At 39.2% G+C, this 21,542-nt stretch overlaps 1 protein-coding gene across 2 annotated transcripts in view; it reads left to right on the top strand.

The window, feature by feature from the left end:
- Window positions 1–21,542, top strand: part of LOC136883437 (fatty acid synthase) — an 844,467-nt gene that overhangs the window by 357,001 nt on the left and 465,924 nt on the right. For both annotated transcript variants that reach the window (XM_068229660.1, XM_068229661.1), the window contains 2 exons: window positions 6,463–6,607; window positions 21,205–21,321. In XM_068229660.1, the coding sequence (XP_068085761.1) occupies window positions 6,463–6,607; window positions 21,205–21,321 (262 nt within the window). The remainder of the gene's footprint in view (window positions 1–6,462; window positions 6,608–21,204; window positions 21,322–21,542) is intronic.

The raw sequence follows: 21,542 nt of genomic DNA on the forward strand, positions 1-21,542 counted from the left end.
CTTTCCGCTTAGTTCTCACAAACGTTGCGGCTTTGGGAGACAAACTCTTGAGATATTTTGCATACACAAGGAGAATTCAATTGAAATGAAAATGAAACCAAATGGTGGGGTCTATGAGAAGAAGAGGGAGAAGTTGTGGCAATGTTGGCTGTTGCAATGGTTCCAGATTCAATGCTGCCTCCAGTCATGCAACACCTGATACTGTGATGAACGTGTAAGAAATCTGCCTCCTCGTCGACACCAGTGTCGAACTGTGCCTTGCCAGAATCAGCCTTGGTAGCCCATTCACTGAGATCACCATCAGGACAAATGGGGAAGCATGACAGAAGAGGAAGACACTGTTATGGGGAGCCAAGACAATAGTGTGGATTGAGAGTCAGTGTCAAGCGTTTTGGGCTCCCACTTAGGCTCATACTCCCTGTAAGATCACTCTCACATATTTAATGCAGACTGAATTGAAGGTGGTTTTGCAGTTGTATTTATATGGTGAGATAAGAATGCACTAGAATGTTCATGTTGGGTCTGTTTACATAGCACAGATGATGTAGGTAGTGCATTATCTGAGCTGGAACTTGCAGGCAGTTGAGCAGAGTCTGGTGTAGACTGTAGTTGTCATGCAGTGTTTAGGCGATGAAAGATCATTCTTGAGGTTGGATAGATTGCTGGCGGAATACAGGTGAGCGAAGATTGTTACAAATGGATACCTTGGGAAACATAGGATTTGCAGAATGGCCTGGCCAGCATCTTCTTCAGACATGAACCGTATAGAGCATGCATGGACCTTTCTTAAAAGAGCAAAGTCCAACCATCAACATCCACCACTAACAATCAGGCCCTAAAAGATGCTGTCTTCAAGGAGTGGGACCAATTGCTTCAAGAAATGCTCAATGATTTGGTACTGGACATGCAGCATCACATTCACAAGTGCCTCAGAGTTCAACGAGGACCAACACTTTGTTGACTCATGACTGCATTGAAAACTGTCTTTAATGTGCAATGTGTAAAACTTAAGCCAGAAAATTCCAACCTTAGTAACATTAATAGGAATTAAAATGCTTTTAGAAGAGAGTTGTATTCTTTGCAATGTCCTGGAACCCACCATCCTGCGGCCTCCCCCCCCCTCCCCCCGATGTACATTTATTTTTATAACCAAATAGAAAGCAATATTCGCCATTGTGTATTCCTGAAGTATGAACTTGCATTCCTATTGGTCAGTGTAAAGTTGCATGTGGCACCAGTCAACAATCGCAATAACCATGTTGTATTACCTACCCACGCAGAATAAAAGCACAGATAATGCCCAATACAAGATTCCATTCTTATCTGCCTGAAACAAATCTTATGTTTTAAAAAAAGTGCTAAAAAGTGTTAAACCGTACCCTAACCAGTTGTTATCGGCCTGGAGCATTCTTTATTTTGAAAAAGTACTACCAAGCTCGATAGCTGCAGTCACTTAAGTGCGGCCTGTATCTAGTATTTGGGGGATAGTAGGTTTGAACCCCACTGTCGGCAGCCCTGAAGATGGTTTTCCGTGGTTTCCCATTTTCACACTAGGCAAATGCTGGGGCTGTACCTCAATTAAGCCCTCCCTGTCCCATCGTCGCCATAAGACCCTATCTGTGTCGGTGCGATGTAAAGCAACTAGCAAAAAAAGGAAAAAAAAAGAAAAAGTACTGATAACATTATTGGAATTTAGCTTTCCACCACTGGACTCTCTAAAATGTGTTCTAATTGTCTCTCATCAATCTGAAGTATAAAAAGAAAATTGTAATTCAACTTTCCACCACTAGCCCACACAGAATACGCTGCTATCGCTCAAACCGTACCCTAACCAGTGCAGACCAATGGTGTTTACACAGGGGAACTAGAAACCTAAGGCTGCTTCGTGGCTCTAACCTGGGGGCTTAGGCCTCCAGACCCCCTTTGCTCATCCCCACCCCTACCCTGACCAATCCAGACCAGTGGTCTTCCACCCCTACCCTAACCAATCTAAACCAATGGTCTTGTCCACCCCTACCCTAACCAATCCAGACCAGTAGTCTTGTCCACCCCTACCTTAACCAATCCAGACCAATGGTCTTGTGCACCCTTACCCTAACCAGCACAGAACAATGAGTGTTTGCACAGGGGAAACTAGAGGCCTAAGGCCGCTTCGTGGCTCTAACCTGGGGGCTTGCGCCTCCAGAATCCATTTACTTGTCCTCACCCCTATCCTAACCAATCAAGACCAACGTTCTTGTGCACACCTACCCTAACCACTTCAGACAAATGTTGTTTGCATAGTGCGAGCTAGAGGCCTAAGGCCACTTCGTGGCTCTAAGCTGGGGGCTTGTCCCATCATAGTATTACCTAGAGAGGTTGGCAGCCTTGTCCACCACCCCGACCACGTCCTCCGTGAGAAGAAAAGACAGTCACTCCACATGGCCTAATATAGGAAGTTATTGGCTTAAGTATTTATATGCAATGTTCTAATTGAAGAGGTTCCTTAATTTGTTAGTCATATACTGAGTATTTTTCTTTCTTTCCATGCTAGGTTCACAGTTACCAGAAGTATACATTTATGTTATATTTATTATTCTGAGTTTCACATTAAATAGTATGATATTGGGGCCACTTCAACACAATAGAATTTAGCAAATGCTTAACTACAGTACAGTATTTTTGATGAGTGTAAATTGCTTCACTTAAAATTGGCAGATACATGGAAGAAAGCAGGTAGCAGGTAGGGACCCTCTTCGGAGGCAGCCCTACCCAGGGAGTGGCTCCCCTGCCTATGTGAGTCCCAGAGCACACTGACCGGTGTGTAACATCTGGTATGGGTCCCAGCTCAGGGTTACGAGTGAAGACCTCAACGGCATCTACGGCGGAGAAGGTGGATTTCGGTACGGCGGAGATGGCAGAAGGGGCATACCCGTAGTGTCTGTACTCCAGAGGAGCGGCTACGAAAGGCGTCTGTCTCCTACCTGGCAGTAGGTATAAAATGCCTTTGGGTGTGGCGAGCCCATCGTAACAATAGCCTATATGGACAAAGCAGATATGGTGCCTCGGAAAAGGTTAGGGCGTCCCCTGCTAAAAGCGATGCGCAGCTCTTCAGGTGCTGGGGGAACTGTGAAAAGTGGGCAACCAGCACCAAACTACATCAAAATTGCAACAGTAAATGTACTGACACTGACGGGAAAGACAGAAGAACTGGTTGACTTCATGATAGAAAGAGATATAGCCATACTTGGACTGTGCGAGACCAAGAAGAGGGGTACAGGGGAGATCCCTCTGAGAGAAGGATACAGGCTGTATTACAGCGGAGGACCTGAAGCAAAAAATGGAGTGGCCATCATACTTAGAAGAGAAATCCAAGAATATGTGGAATATACAAAGTACGTCAGCGATAGGATAATGATGATGAGACTCCAGTTTGAAAATGGCGTGAAAGATCTATTTCAGTTGTATGCCCCACAAACTGGTTGCATAGATGAACATCTAGAGGACTTCTTAGAGGAAGTGAAGAGACAGATAGAAGATAAGGAAGTACTATTGATGGGAGATCTAAATGCACAAGTTGGAATGGAAAGACAAGGAAAGGAAGATGTTGTAGGGCCCTTTGGATATGGAAATGTAAATCCAGAAGGCGAGTTGTTGGTGGATTTTTGCATGAGGAATCAAATGATTGTTGGAAACACCTGGTTTAGGAAGAAGAACAGTCAGAAGATTACAAGGTATGGTCGGGGAGACAGACGAACAAAGACCATGATTGATTATATAATCATAGAGAAAGAACACCGGAAGAACCTTGTAGATGTAACAGCCATGCCTGAAGAAGCCTTTGGTGGAGATCATAGAGTTGTGATAGGAAAATTGAAAGTTGGAAAGATTGAAAAACCCCAATTAAGAAAAGAGAAAAGAATTAAAGTATGGAAGTTGAAGGAGAAAAACATACAAGAAGAATTTCAAAGGGAAATAATACCCTTGGTACCCAGGACAGAGGTGGGGAATGTTGAAGAGGAATGGAAAAGATTTAAGGAAGCACTGGTTGGATGTGCAGAAAAGGTGTGTGGTAGAACATCAGGAAATGTGAAAGACAAAGAAACACACTGGTAGAATGATAGGGTAAAGATTAAAGTGAAGGAAAAGAAAATGGCATGGAAAGCATGGAAAACATCTAAGACTTAAGAAAGTAGAAGAAAATATGTGGAGGCAAAGAATTTGGCCAAGAAAGTAGTGGAGGAAGAAAAGAGGAAAAGCTGGGCCTTATTCACACAGAAATTGAGAGACGATACGCAGGGCAGCAAGAAATTACTGTATGGTATTTTAAGAAACAAAAAGAGAGATCAAGTAAACACCAGATTTGTGAAGGATGAAGGTGGCATAACTTTCACAAAGCCAGAAGAAATAAGAAATAGATGGAGAGAGTATTTTCAGAAGCTCCTGAACATAAGAACGGATGACAGTCATTCAATGGACGACCAGAAAAGGCAATTAGTTGATGAAGAAATGGATAAAGAAATTACAATGAATGAAATTGAAATGGCAGTAAGAAAGATGAAGAATGGAAAAACTGCTGGAATAGATGAAATTTCAGTGGAGATGATAAAGGCAGCTGGAGCTGTAGGCCTGCAGTGGACATATCGGGTTCTTAGGAATGTCTGGGAGAATAAGGAGGTCACTGAGGATTGGCAAAAAGGAATAATCATCCCAATTTTCAAGAAAGGTGATAAGAAAGTTTTGAAGAACTACAGGGGAATTACTCTAATGTTGCTAAGATAATGGAAAGGATACTGGAAAGTAGAATAAGGTTGAGGGTTGAGAATCAGATACAGGAAAATCAGTTTGGTTTCAGAAGTGGAAGGTCAACAATAGAGCCCATTTTCATTATGAGACAACTAATGGAAAAGCATTGGGAGTACGGGAATGATATGGTGATGACATTCATTGATATTGAAAAGGCATATGACAGTGTCCCCAGGACGAAAGTTTGGGACAGTCTGGTGCAAAAAGGAATTGGACAGAGATTTAAAAAATGATCATGGCATTGTATAAGGAATGTTGTAGTTGCGTGAAACACAAGTTGGCAGGACAAGTTGGTTCAAAATAACTAGTGGGCTGAGACAGGGAAGTGTTCTATCACCAATCCTGTTTACAATAATAATGGATGACATCATGAGAACAGCAAAAGCAGCATATGGAGGAAGAGAAATGAACATGTTATTTGCAGATGATATTGTGATTTGGGGAGAAGATGACAGGAAGGTTCAAGAACAGTTGAATGTGGTGAATGGGAAGATCGAAGAATGTGGATTGAAAATAAGTGTAGAAAAGAGTAAAACTCTTGTTATGACTAGAGGGGAGAAAGAAGGGAAAGGTCAGATTAGACTTGCAGACAAGCCCCTGGAAGTAGTGGAAACGTTTAAATACCTGGGGAGTGAATTAATGGAGAATGCTCGACTGGATGCTGAGATTAGTAAACGGATTCAAGCTGGAAGTTGTTTCTATCATAGTGTAAGAAACATGTTATGGGACAAAGATGTGCCAACGGAAGCAAAGGATACTATGTACAAGATGTATTACGTACCCATAACAACTTACGGAGCAGAAACTTGGACAATGACAAAGAAGGATGAGAGTCGAATACAGGCAGCCGAAATGAAGTTCTTGAGGAGTATGATACAGAAGAGTAGAAGAGACAAAATAAGGAATGAGAAAATCCGGGAAGAAATTGGAGTGGAAAAAATGAATGATAGAATAGAGAAGAGCCGACTAAGATGGTTTGGTCACATAAAGCGCATGAGCGACGAAAAAATGCCAAAAAAGGTGATGGAAATGCAAATCCAAGGAAGGAGAGGCCATGGACGACCACGATTGAGATGGAAGGATACCATCCAACGCAGCATTATAGAAAGAAATCTGGACTGGGACACATTGTTGGAGGAGGAGTGGTGGAAAGACCGAAGAAAGTGGAGAGGAACCATATTTGCCCCTACCTGGCTACAGCTGGATAAAGGGAAATGATGATGATGATGATGATGATGATGACATGGAAGAAAAATGTAACCAAACTCTTTTATGTTGGTTTTCACATGTCATTTCCATCACAGCCATAACAAAAGATGTAATTTATTTTGAAACACTAACTTTAAATCTTTTACTTTTGGAGTTTGTATGTTCATTTCAAAATGAATGGACTTTATTAATCTTTCTCGTTATAAGATTGAAAAATTGTAATGAACAATTATCTGGGTAACATATGAATCAAGTGAGTGAAAGATTACCCTGATAACATGGGTGCCCACTTCTTACCTGAATGCTCCAGCTAATGCTCGAATAATCAGGTACGCAAATACTCAGGTACACTAACCATACCATGAACCCTACTGCATTCCATTCACTTCCATTTTGTTTACAAAGTTGTTTCCCAGAAGTAATGTAAATCAAATTGGTAAGGACACACTATTGATTTTCTTTGTCCAGGTTATACAACAGAGGCATCAACATGGATTTGGGTAAACTGTACCCTTCAGTGGAATATCCTGTTAGCAGAGGAACCCCTATGATCTCTCCACTGATAAAATGGAATCATTCTAACCAGTGGTTTGTTGCAGCTGACCATAAAAAGGTAAGTTGATGCACTGTTCTTTGTCAGAAAGTAAATGAGACGCTGTTTCAGGGATACCTACCAGATATGCCGATTACTAAATACACTGAACTGATAATTCATGTTCAGTTAATTCTGGAATCTACTGCAGTGCACTTGTTAAAGGTTTTTTGATGTGAGAGTATGTCTTTCATTTCGTTTGTGTACTGTACCTAAACATAAAATTTACAGCTTCACATGGGAATCTATAGTAAGCTTCATAATTTTGCAGCTGTAAATTATGTGTACAGCGAAATCTTGTTAGTGCATTCCTCTTTAAGGTGTTTTCTCGTTTAGCATATTGTAATTTCAAAATCTCGATTCCCATCGTAAATCTGTATAAAAGTTCCTTGCTCCTTGCATTACAAATTTGCTTAGTACGATCATATTTTTCCCAGTCCTGAAAATGTTCTTTGACATCCCTTGTGAAAGAAATGAGAGTTCCAACACATATAAGAACCCTCGCCACAGGAGACAGGTTGAGGAAAGTTTCACAATTACGGGAAAAGGCCTTGAATCCCTGAACTTCACAGGATAAAGAGATAAGAGCCGTTGCCACTGGAGGCAGGTTGGGGAAAGGTGCAGGATGCCAAGACAAGGCGTTAAATTCCTGAATTTCACAGGGTAAATTGCACCTTTGGGGAGCAAACTGTTAGATTTAGGAAAGTTCAGTTTTGCTTGCTGGTTAGCAGTGAGATAGCTGAATAACCCAATGAGCCTGTTTGTGTTTGTATTTTGCATTCTAATCAGGAATTAGAAATTTATTCTGTGTTGAGTGGTACAGTGAAAGGTAGCGAATATTTATCATGTGATAGCCTACCTTAAGGGGGGGACAAACACCTTTAAATGACCAAAATTGCAATTATTCAGTTAATTTTTTCATTTAAAAATTGAACTTTTTTCTGTATAACTGTGCATAATTTTTGATAATATCTCCAATACCTGTAAAGTTATGACCAAAAACATGAAGCCCTGTAACCCAAGTAAGCCTTATATTGGTAGGTTTGTTGCTTGTTTCCTCGTAACTTTTGTTTTTCATAACTTTTCCCCTGCTGACTCTGAAGGTTTTTAACATATTAATATGAAATTTTGCATGCATATATATTTCATAGAGAAGAAGAATACGTACTAGAATTATTGTCCTGGCTTCATTGATTAAGTTTAAAAAGATATTTTCAAATGAAAATTAAGGAAAAATTGACTACTTGAAAATAACTTTATGAAAAATAAATATATATACCTGATGGACTTTATGATTGTAGTTCATATTGTAGCTGTAGCATTACTAATCATAATTAAAGGAAACCATGGAAAAATATTCATGTGTTCAGAAATTATCAGGGAAACTGGAAAATAGTGGCCATTTCTATACCACCATTTTGAATAATTGATTATATCTAACCGCATAGGTTTCTATGATTTATAAATATGTAGGAATATTATTAAGGAATAATCCCTCTGTCGTACTAAGTTTCCTATTAGTATTCATTTCCATTGCTACGGAAAAAAAGTTTAACACACCCCATTTTGCAAGTGATAAAAATCATTGTTGTCCGTATTGAAGATACACCCCATTTTTCCATGTACTAAGGTGTAGGTCACCCCTTAAAGAAATTGGGGTAAATGGTCCACCTAATCAACACTTCGTTGTTTGTCCAACCCTCGTGCTGTTTCTCTACAGCGCCGGGAATGAGGTGAGATGAATCTTTGGTGGCGGTTTTCATGACCGGATGCCCTACCTGATGTCAACCTCATCAGAGGAGCTAATGAAATGAAATTAATGATGTGATATATGATAGTAGGAAGGGAGAGGGTGAAACCTGGTGCTGGCACATAGCCCAATCCTGTCGTATAGGACCAAGGGAACAGCTCCGGGCTTAAAGTCTCCATCCGACAGACGAATTGCCATCAGTAGCATCATATGCCCTCACCCCATATGAGCACTGCGGAGAGGTTTGAAATTTAATAATCAACACTTTATTATACGGGTAGAAATATTCATTTTATTTTGTTAGACCACTTTCAACACCTGTAGTACCATCTTCAGTAACAGACGTGAGTGCGTGGCTGTGAACTTGCATCCAGGAGATAGTGAGTTCGAATCCCACTGTCGGGAGCCCTGAAGATGGTTTTCCGTGGTTTCCCATTTTCACACCAGGCAAATGCTGGGGCTGTACCTTAATTAAGGCCACGGCCACTTCCTTCCAACTCCTAGGCCTTTCCTATCCCATTGTCGCCATAAGACCTATCTGTGTCGGTGTGACGTAAAGCCACTAGGAAAAAAAAAGAGAGAGAGACGTGGGAAAATTTGTAAAAATTAATTAGCACTTGTCTGGCGCATCCACGTTGCAGGGGTGGGTATCCTCCACATCAGTAGGGACCCAGTCTCAAGGGGTATAATGTGGAACCCATGCCTTAGTTTACCGGTGAGGACCTTAACAGCATCTTAGGCAGAGACCTTCGGAATGGCAAAGAGGGTGGATGAGGCAACCCATCCTCTCTGGGGAAAATTAGAAGAGGAAACCACTGCCTTGTAGAGAAGAGGGATCTTCAAAGGCTAAGGGAGTAAACCCCGAAAGAAAATCATCAGATGTGTTAGGCTTAGCAGGTCAGCAGATGAGTAAATTTGTACTTGCTTTCAACTTTAATACAAGCCTCGGATAGAATTTTAAAAATGGAAAATGGAATTGACAAGTCTCTGACTACATTTGCACAGTATGATGGTAATGCTGATGTTCGTGCAAGTGTTAGATTAGAGAACAAAACCCAATTTGGAACAATAATTTCTTTTTAAATGAATGGGAAGGAAAATGAATTGATTGACCCAATGGAGAGATGAAAACTCAGCATCCTGGGATTAAGTGAAGTAAAATGGAAAGGGAAAGGAATGAAGGAACTAAGAAAGGGGTACACCTTGTACTGGATGGGTAACAGAAAAGAGAAAAGAAACGGAGTGGGATTTGTAGTGAATCAGAATGTAGAATCAATAGCTAATGTTGAGTATGTAAATGAAAGAATTATAATGATTCACATACATGTAAACAAGGAACTGCTGAAGATAATACAGGTGTATGCTCCACAGACAGGATGGAGCGTCGAAGAAAAAGAAGAGTTCCTCAATGAACTGGATACACATATTGTTGGAGATGGGATCATGATAATTGGAGATCTGAATGCTCATGTGGGAACTGATAGAATGGGATATGAGAATGTTCTAGGCCCACATGGGTATGGCGATAGAAATGAAGATGGAGAGAAACTGTTGGACTTGTGTATCAGAAATAACCTGATAATAAAGAACACATGGTTTATGAAGAGGAATAACCGTAAGATCAGACGATATAGTTGGGGTGGACAGTATGGAACACTCATCGATTTTATAATAACAGACCAAGAGTGGGGAAAATAACTCATGAATACGAAGATAATCCCCAGTGAAAGTATGGAAAGTGATCATAGATTATTGATTGTGGAATTAAAACAAGTAAATATCCCTATAATTGTATTGAAGAAGAAACCAAAGATCAGAATTTGGGAATTGGAAGAGGAGGATAAAAGAATGGCATTCCATGATTGTATAAAAAGGAAGTTGTCTAATATGAAAATACGAAGTGGAGAAGAAGAGTGATACAATTTAAGACAGACATTTGTGGAAGCAGCAATTCAGGTGTGCAGGAAAACAAAAGCAAAGGTTAAGGAAAAGGAGACATGGTGGTGGACAGACAATATAAAAAAAGAAATAAAAGAAAGGGACAAGGTGAAGAAAGGAATGGATAAAGAAAAGCAAAAAACGTATCAGAGGGATGAGAATAAGATAGAAAGGTTACATGTGGAATACAGAAGATTGAAAGTGGAAGTAAGTAGGAGTATCAAGGAAGAAAAGAAATGTTGGGGAGAGTTATCAACAAAATTGAGCAAGATAGTCGAGGAAATCAGAAACTATTATACAGAGTAATAAAATCAAAAAAGAATAAATCAAGAAAAAATCAAGGCATTACAGAAAGATGGATCCATAGTACATGACGAAAAGGGTCTTCAGAAGGTGATGGCAAACTACTACTACTACTACTACTACTACTAAACGTTTTCATTCCTCCCCTGAAGGGGGAGGCGGGCCTCTTAGACGGTGACGCCGTCTCTCAGGCCGGGAGATGTGCGGAGAAGGTGAGGTGGTGGGCGGCCGTGGCCTATACTACGAACTGTCCTGGCTTTCGCCTTAGTGCAAGAGAATGGAAAACCACGGAAAACCATTCTCAGGACAGCCAACAGGTGGGGCCAGGCGTGAAGTCCGGCATTGTGCCCCAGGCCCGTCTCCCGAATGCAGAGGCGTAGAACCACAGTAGAGCCGTGGCCAACTTTCCTCTGCTCGGTTGGCCGGTCAGAGTACAGAGCTTATGGGACGACAACCCACTCTGCATCTACCGACGTGATAGCAAAGTATTTTGAAAAAACTGTATAATGAGGATGACTGCTCAGAGGAAAAAGGAGATAAGAAAATGGAAATAATAAATGAAGAAAAAGAAGAGAACTTGATAACATGGTTGGAATTTGAAAGGGCAGTGAAAGCAATGACCAAAGGTAAAGCAAGTGGAAAAGACAAATTCAATGCTGATATGATTAAGACAGCAGGAAAGATTGGACTACAGTGGCTATACAGAGTGTAATTGTACAAGTGTATGATTTGCAATTTTAGGTTAGGAAATTTTCATAAAATAATTTTTAATATAAACTAGGTAGTAAATATCTTGTGAGTTTAGAATTGAGATGTAAGAACATTATATTACAAGAAGAATTTGGTAGTAGGGAGTTATGTATCTGTGTACCTGTGTATTGGTGTAAACTTAGTTTGGGTAAGAGTCTGTAGACATGTTATAGCTGTAAAGATTATGCAACTGGGCAAACACTACTATATCAGTAAAGACGGTTGATGTTGGTTTAATGTGGCAACGTGTGGTTTTCAGCAGACACTGCGCTGCATGGAGCGAGTCTATACATGTGCATGCAACGAGTTTATTGGTATTATTGTGCACGACTGTCACAGTTGCTGATTATCGCTATTGAGGTTACTGTTGATGATGATTGATACCGCGAAGTGGGTACTGCACAAGTTCTTTACGGGAGCATTACTGATAAGTACGGAGTCAAGAGTGCTTTGCTCATTAATTGACATTGTCAGTGAGCGGCTGGTGGAAGATGCTACATGGTGATGTTTTTAGTAAGACTATGGATTTTTCCTCACCGAGGAAATACACATTGTGGGCAGCCTTTTATGTGTGTAGTTTGGAGGATATTTGTGGTGCACAGAACTAATTACGACTTGATGCAATATAGCCCAGTTGTTCATTACCTGCTTATTCTTCGAAGAATACAACATGCTTCTTGTTATTTAACTTGGAGAGAGGCTTTATAAACTTACGCAAGAATGGAACCGAGTCAATATTCTTTTTACAATGCACGATGTGCATTAAGATTCAGTAACCTGTATGGACTCAGTGTGTGAACAGTTTTCATTTGTACTTCTTTGGCTGCAGTTCTCTTCGCTTCACCTAAATTTGATATTTTCTTTGCAAACACCTGACTTGATATTGTACGTAGCTAAGATTTGACTCGATTTCACCGAGCATGCTGATGTGACTTTATGTTAATTCCTCATACAGTGACAGTACTTGGTATTCTCAAACGGTGATGGTGCTTCTTATTCAATGTAGGTCTATATATGAGGTCAAAATGGGATGAAGATCTCATACTACTAAACTATCAATAAGAGGCTAAGCATTCTGTAATCTGGATAAAGATCAGTGAAATTGGTGCAGTATTTCCTGGGTGGTGATGTCTTGGAGCAACCAACCAACTTATAGATGGTTGTGACAATAGGAAAGACCCAGAACTCAAGATTTAAGAAGTGAGTGTTGTGTTAGGTTAGGGATGCACTTAGCAAATAACTGGTTTCCAATCATAACGCTAGTTGTGCCACCTTGTCCTTACTAATTAAAATATTGAGGGAAAATAATGAAGACTCACTCACTCACTCACTCACTCATTCACATGGTAAAGCCTAAAAGTGTGATATCCATTTATACGTGACTTAATAGGTTTTCATGTGTCTAAAAATAGCTGACTAATGTGTTTTGTATATCTGTGTAAAGTTACAAGTCATTTCTTTAAATTAATGATTATGTCTATTGTGTATCCTTTATGCCCTCTGGGTCATTAATGATGCACCCTTGAAAACCATTTTCTCCTAAAAATTGCCTAAAATCTCCCATTTTGTAGTAAAACTTGATCAGAATAGAATCGCAAGGGACCAAACAATTTTTTCCAAATTAGACAAGTTTCTGCATTTCACAATGAATTAGGTATTTTTTTTTGCTTTAAAACATCAGTCACCACCATCATTACACGAAACATGATACAGTATATAGTATTTTAAAATATTATTGAGAGCTTACCTGTATGTGCCTGCTCATGATGAATTTGAATTGCACTGTCCTGTGATGGTTTCATTGCTGCCATCCTGTATTGCTTTTTAGGATGATTTCTGCATCCTAAATCAGGATCCAATGTTAATTTTTTCCCATCACATCACATTTTCACATATTACGCGTACATCATCACATGCACTAATGCACTTGTTACGTTGTTAGGAAGAGTGTTGCTTTAATTTAGATTTCCATATTCTTTTATTATTTTATTAATCCGACGTCCTCCAGCCATCTCGTAGTCCTGTATTATCATGCTCAGAGTGTGGAGCCGACAACTATCTACAACATAGCCGGCAACGCGCGGGTTTAGGTGAGTGGCATTATTCTGTCGTTGTGCTTCGTCCGCAACAGTCTGAGTTGTGTTTTGCTTGCTAGTGAAAAGAGATTTTTGTCTTCATAAGTGTTCTATATGTGAGTGACGTGCTGTGTCAATATTGAACTTACATCTATCAACATATCACGACGTGGCTACAAGAACAATCCAGACACATTCTGCTGAATGTGGAAGTTTCGTGCCGATGAGACAGCAGCGCACTATAACTGAGTTAGTGAGAAAGGCCTACTATGCCTACTTTGGCTTGAAACTTGGAGACCAAGACAAGCCGTGGGCACAACATAAGGCTTGTAGAACCTGTATAGAGCAGTTGCAGCAATGGGTGAACGGTAAGCAAACTGCATTGCCATTCAGTATTCTAGTGGTGTGACGAGAACCCCAAGACCACAGTACTCATTGCTACTTCTGTTCTGTGAATGTGAAGGGATTTAACAGCAGCAACAAAGGTAACATTGTGTATCCAAGCAATATTCGATCTGCAGTTTTACCTGTTCCTCATGGCCCTGATAAACCAGTACCACAGCATCCACAATATTTACAGGATTGTCCCTCTTCTGAATCTGACGCGGAAATTGCGGGCACTAACTCTGACTGTGATTTCTCCCCTGAATGTGTTGAAAAAGAACCAAGACTGTTCGAGAAAAGTGCATTAAATGACTTTGTTCATTATCTTGGCCTTACAAAGGAATCTGCCGAGTTACTCGGGTCTAGATTTCATGAAAGGAACATGTTGGAACTAGGGATGACGTACTATTGGTACAGACATCGCGAACAAGAATTTACATCCTTCCTTTCTGAAGAGGGAGCCTTGGTTTACTGCAACAACATTCCAGAGGTTATCTTAAAACTAAGAGCATCACAGTATGACCCTATTGACTGGAGACTTTTCATCAGCACCTCCAAGCATAGTTTGAAGTGCGTCCTTCTTCACAATGAAAACAAACTTGCATCCATTCCCGTTGCTCATTCAGTTATTATGCAAGAAACATATGGAAATCTCAAAATGCTCTTGTGTAAACTGAAGTACCAGGAACACAAGTGGCAAGTGTGTGGTGATTTCAAAGTGATAGGTATTCTGTTAGGTTTACAAGGAGGTTACACAAAGCACCCCTGCTTTCTGTGTGAGTGGCACAGTCGAGCAAGGTAATATCACTGGACTCAAAAAGATGGCCACATAGACAATGGATTGTAGGGTCGAAAAACATAAAACAAGAAACTCTTGCTCACAACAGCAAAATACTGTTACCTCCACTTCATATCAAACTAGGGATTATGAAGCAATTCGTTAAGGCCCTAAACAATGAAGGTGAATGCTTTCAGTACCTGTGTCATCGATTCCCAGGCATCAGTAATTCCAAAATCAAGGAGGGTATTTTCACAGGTCTAGATATCAGAAAACTTCTTTCTGATGCTAATTTTGAAGACGTTATGTGTGCTGCAGAGCGATCGGCATGGACAGCATTCCGGAATGTGGTCAAAAACTTTCTTGGAAACACAAAGGATTCAGACTACAAACAAATTGTGGATAGATTGCTTGTTTCTTTTCAAGATTTAGGCTGCCTGAGCAAAGAGAAAGGAGAAAGATTCCATGAAGATCTACAGAAAATGGGACGCAGATATCAAGGGAAATGGAACAAAAAAATGCTGGAAGATTACTGCTGGTTACTAAAGAGAGAAGGTCCAACTATTCCTCGCACACGAAAAGCAAGGCGAAGGTGTTTCTTATACTAAGATAGGACATTATAAAATTGAAACTGTAGACTTACCATTCTCAGTACGTTATGAGGCTTAATACGTGGTAAATTTTGGTCCATTTGGCTGTGTTTTTCTACAGATCTGTTAACACAATGCCCTACATATCTTTATATTATGTTCATAAGTATACCAATGCAAGATAGGAGTGTTCAGGTGGGTGAAAAATAATAAAGAAGCATTCTTTACATGTGATAATAGTGATCTTGCATGTGCGCATGCTGCATATTTAACAAATTTTCATTTTGAATTTGCACGAAAACTTGATGTGATAGGGGGAAACTGACTTCAATTATGGAATCAGCATGACTGAAATATGAAAGATCACTATGTAAACTTCATGCAATGATCGGAAAGTTTGAATTCGCAGGTCAGTGTTATTATTGCTGCGTTTCATTACTACATACAGTATTTAAAGATAAAAATTTCATTGTTCCGTATTGAAAATTATCACAGTTAAATTGAAATAATAAATATGGTAGTTCAACCTATTCAATACAAGTAAATAAGATATGTAGAGATTACATTCTTATTTAATTAAAAAATGGAAATGGTACTGGTTTTGACCCCAGTCTGGGTCATCATCAGCTGATTCTAACTCAAAAAACAATGCATAAGTAAGAAAGAAGATAAAGGTCAAATCCACACAATATCAGTTGAAGAGGTGATATAAAAATTACGGGGGTAGGCACTGTTCAATTTAGACGGAGTGGAAAATGAGTTACTTAAAAGAAGAAATGTGTAATCTTCCGAGCGTCAGCACGGCACACTCTATGTTTGGCACTGTCTCACAATGTTCACGAAAAGAAGCGAACAGTTAAATGAGCCAGACTGCATACACCGTCAGGCACAAAGTCACAACACAATCCAAATATGAAGATCTAAAGTCATTAAGAAGCCGAAGACGAGCAGCTCAACCGAAGTAACTTGCAAGCTTCAGAAGATCGGCGTGGTGTTTACAACGTCAAGTGCTGTAGTTTCATATACTGGCGGAGATTGAAGGATAGATTATTGATCAAGTATTTGCTTAGTTCACGAAAATGTACCTATCACGTGAACTAAGTATATGAAACTACAGCACTTGACGTTGTAAACACCACGCCGATCTTCTGAAGCTTGCAAGTTACTTCGGTTGAGCTGCTCGTCTTCGGCTTCTTAATGACTTTAGATCTTCATATTTGGATTGTGTTGTGACTTTGTGCCTGACGGTGTATGCAGTCTGGCTCATTTAACTGTTCGCTTCTTTTCGTGAACATTGTGAGACAGTGCCAAACATTGCGTGTGCCGTGCTGACGCTCGGAAGATTACACATTTCTTCTTTTAAGTAACTCATTTTCCACTCCGTCTAAATTGAACAGTGCCTACCCCCGTAATTTTTATATTGCCTCTTCAACTGATATTGTGTGGATTTGACCTTTAACTTCTTTCTTACTTATGCATTGTTTTTCAAGTTATAATCGGCTGATGATGACCCAGACTGGGGTCGAAACCGGTACCATTTCCATTTTTTAATTAAATAAGAATGTAATCTCTACATATCTTATTTACTTGTATTGAATAGGTTGAACTACCATATTTATTATTTCAATTTAAATGTACATACAGTAAGACACACAGTACATCATTTTGATACAATTACAATACTATATCACAATATTTTATAACACTGGATGTACACTCCTTAAATTTATTTCCATCACAAAACTCTATACAGAACTTCACAACACTAAGCTTTCTTCCACAGATCAAACAAACTTGTCTCCTCTTCTTTCTAATTGTGTCTTTCTGAATGTGGTATTGATCTGAGTACATTAGTTCAAGAAGAGTGGAAGAGTTAGATATAATGGCAAATTGCCTTACGTCACAAAAGCACAGTGGGTCTGTTCATGAGTTTGAATCTTGTTTGATTTTCATCTTGTTGCTTGTTTCCTTCTTCTGTTTCCTCTTTCTCTGCCTTTCTCACTGCTAGAAAGGCTGTAGCTGATTTGAAAATGTAGTGTGTCGTAAGTTGTTCATCACTGTAAATGAATTTCTCTGCTTTGCAGGGAACGTTTCTTGCTTGACACAAGCTGGATATTGCCGATATATTTTCTAACACTTTATTCATTCTCCTATCATCCGGCTCCATGGCTAAATGGTTAGGGTGCTGGCCTTTGGTCACAGGGGTTCCGGGTTCGATTCCCGGCAGGATTGGGAATTTTAATCATAATTGGTTGATTCCTCTGACATGGGGGCTGGGTGTATGTTTCGTTTTCATCATCATTTCATCTTCATCATGACGTGCAGGTCGCCTACGGGTGTCAAATCAAAAGACCTTCATTGGGCAAGCTGGACGTGTCTTCGGACACTCCGGGCACTAAAAGCTATTTATTATTATTATTATTATTATTATTATTATTATTATTATTATTATTATTATTATTATTATTATTATTATTATTATTATCTCTTCAAACACATGCATCAGTTTGTCCAAACAATGACATTGATCAACGAGCACCAGAAATGCACAAGTATTGTACGTAGGACTACATCAGTTCCTAATATCTTCCGCATTGCACAAGTAGATTTTAAAGAATACTTTTATTTTTCATTTCCGCATTGTATACCACTTTATACAAAAGTAAGAACCTATAAAGCCATACATACGCTTTGCTGGGACCGAGAAAATATTCCATAGTAGATAAATTTCCTCATTATTCAAGTTCTGCTTTGGCCTGTCTGGTGGCCATGATTGTTAAGGTGCTGAAGTCTAGACGATCTGACACCGAGGTTAGCTGGTTCGAGTCCTGTTGGTCGAAAAAAATTTTCACTATCAGAATGTTGGCCGGCAGGGTACGGGAGGTGGTGGTATACAATTTCTAATCACTAGATTACGTGCCCAAAGCCTGGATTAAATTCCAAACCTCTCCACAGTCCTCATATGGAGTGAGGTCATATGACGCTGTTGATGGTGATTCATCCGTCAGATGGGGATGTTAAGCCTTGAGCAGACCTCTTGGTGCTATTCGACAGGAGTAGGCTATGTGCTGGCACTGGGTTTCACCCTCTCCCTACTATCATGTATCAGGTCATTCATTTCATCTCATTAACTCCTTTGATGAGGTTGACGTCAGGAAGGGCATCCAGTCATAAAAACCCGCCACGACAGATTCATCTCACCTCATACCCGACCCCGTAGAGAAACGGGACAAGGGTTGGACAAACATTCAAGTTCTGCTTTGAGCATGTTTCACTGTATATTGATTTATAGTGCATATAGGCAATAATACTATGCCTTTAAAAACAGAATCCAAACAAAGGTTATGGGCATTTATGGGTTTGAAAATAGTAGATGATCATACCATCATCAGCAAGATGGAGAGAACACCTGAAGATGAAGAAGAAGATAAGAAATGTGCTGGGACCATACAAAATCATTGTGATTAATACATCCAGTTTTTAACTATTGTGACGTGAACAAAATAAGAAACCGCAGAGAGCTTTAAACTCCTGCATTAGATTTATTTTTTCGTTGAACTTTGCCTCACATGTATCCCCTTTTTTATGCACAACATTCTTGGTTAAAAGTAGAGCAGCAGAGAAATCAGCATGTATCGACCCTGATCTATCAACTCTTGACTGAAACCATACCTGAAAGTCTCTCCGGTAATGACCAGCTCCATGGCTAAGTGATTAGCGTGCTGGCCTTTGGTCACAGGGAGACCGGGTTCGATTCTCATCAGGGTCAGGAATTTTAACCATAATTGGTTAATTTAGCTGGCACGGGGACTGGGTGTATGTGTCGTCTTCATCATCATTTCATCCTCATCACAACACTCAGGTCGCCTACGGGCGTCAAATCGAAAGACCTGCATCTGGCGAGCCAAACTTGTCCTCGGACCCTCTCGGCACTGAAAGCCATACGCCATTATTATTCTCCAGTAATTTCCATTTTCTATCTTCCTTTCATAACCATGACATGCGATCTGGGTCAACAATTGCAATACTTCCACATCATACATCTGCCTTCAGTAATTCTTTCCTTGTTTTGGGCTTTAAAATATTGAATGCTTTACCCCCTGAAATTAGAAATTGTTCCTCATTAATTACTTTCAAAAGACAGTCCAAAAATTTCCTCTTGATTACGTAGGCTATATTATATACTGTAGTTAAGTGTGAATGTGCGAGTGAATGCCTTGCTTAAATAATTTCCACATATTTTTATAAATCAGTGTTATGTTATCTGATTATCACATAGAGTAGTTAATACTGGATTAATTATGCTCATTTTAGATGTAGGATGTAGTTCGTTTAGTTTTAGTCTATATTAAACTTGAACATATATAATATATTCAGTATCAAACCATTAATGTGGTTAAATGTAAGAGAGGGCTAAGATCCGTAACTTCACAACAAATCAAGACATCATTAAATAAATAAATAAATAAATAAATAAATAAATAAATAAATAAATAAATAAATAAATAAATAAATAAATAAATAAATAAATAAATTGTAACCTTAACTACAGTGGTTACACAAAACAAGGCACAAACACAGTAAAGGGGGAAGGTATGAGCAACTACACAATATCAGAGAATACTACACACTCAAAAAAACATTAGCTGGTATTAGGCGGATCTCGAACAACAACATGTACGTAAATATCAGTACGGCCAACTACTGGACAACAAACCGGGAAGGTGGAAAAGGCTGGGAACCTCCCAAAGGCATGGACATGGCTTAGATTGTGGATTCCGAAATAAATCGCCGTGATCCTTAGATTTGAAAAATATTATTTACAAAAGAATATTACAAATACATTCCAAATACAATCCCGACTTACGAACTATAAGTTCTGTGATATACATAACTTAGAGGTTCTTTGATAATACCATCGTAGCAGAGTAAATTCAAATTTCAAATCAACTATGCATCTAGTTACCAATGCAGTCGTACAATACAATTTACAGTGAAGTGAACATGGTCTCCAAAATCTAGCGTACCTCAAGTGATACAGAACTACCAGAGGCAAAGCCCAAGGTAAATCTATTAACTTACAATCTACATATTTTGTGAAATAAGAAAAGGGGAAGCCTTGAAAACAAACAGGCAAGCCTAGCTGAAAAGCTAGGGCGTCCTAAATAATTAATTTGGCGAATCTAGGTTAGACTAGGCCAGACACCTATATGAAAAGCAAATCGGAACATTATGGAAATTTTAGCAGAAACGGAACTCAAGAGTGCTTACCCGAAGATGCGCCGTTTCGGAAGCGAGGTGTTGCACATGACACAGACCAACACAGACTAAAGGCAGATCAGGCCAAGACAAGACCGAATAATCATGATCGCTGCCTCGCTTACTATATACAGGAAAACTCTGGCTTGGAGTAGCCAATCAGAATGTATGAGTCTGCCCATCCCCTCCAAGGTTCACCAGTCACAATTCCTACTCCCGTCGCAAACTTTAACTAACATTTTCGAAGACACACGTTCGCGAATCTTCCATTTCCAGAATGGTAAGAAATTCCAGAATAGTAAGAAAATTCCTTCTAGAAAACATAACCCACAAAAGGCACACACCCTGTTCAACAATTTTCTAGATACTTCCAGTAAGTACAGAACAGAGATCTACCATTTACAATTACATATGTTACAAATATTACACAGTACAGGTTAGGTCATTACAAATAAAGCGTTATATTATACGTTACAAATAAAGTCTTCAAAAACACTTTCCACTTCCACAATATTGTTCACCTGTGACATAAATAAATAAATAAATAAATAAATAAATAAATAAATAAATAAATAAATAAATAAATAAATAAATAAATAAATAAATAAATGTAAGTTCAACTGTATCTCAGCTCTTTTCTTTGTAACCCTTTCTGTTGATTGTCAAAATTAATATGAGAAAATAACATCAGGTTTCTTTCATTGCATATTTAGTGTCATCTGTGACCTTCAACTTGTGTAATCGTTTTATTATAAATATCTAATTTAATATGTGAACATTTGTCATTTCAGACAGTATCTCATGGATCTGAGCAGGAATTCACAGTGAATGTTACTGACCCACGTGATAGCTACTTTTTAGGACATAATGTTGATGGACGCAACCTATTTCCAGCCACAGGATACCTGGTGAGTAATTAAACAAACAGTGACTGTAGTTTTTAGAAAGGAGCTATAAATCCTTGGGTGCAATACACAGTCTCCCTGTAAAATTTCAATAAACAACAAAACATATTTTTGGATACTTTCACCAGAGCAAAGTAACAATATGACACTCACTTGCTTCATTTTAATTTTTAATTTAATTTTTCATTTTTCTTCTTCTTCTACTTTGTGAATGGGTCACTTTG

Source organism: Anabrus simplex, chromosome 11, assembly GCF_040414725.1.
Source record: "Anabrus simplex isolate iqAnaSimp1 chromosome 11, ASM4041472v1, whole genome shotgun sequence".
NCBI classification, from domain to species: Eukaryota; Metazoa; Arthropoda; class Insecta; order Orthoptera; family Tettigoniidae; genus Anabrus; species Anabrus simplex.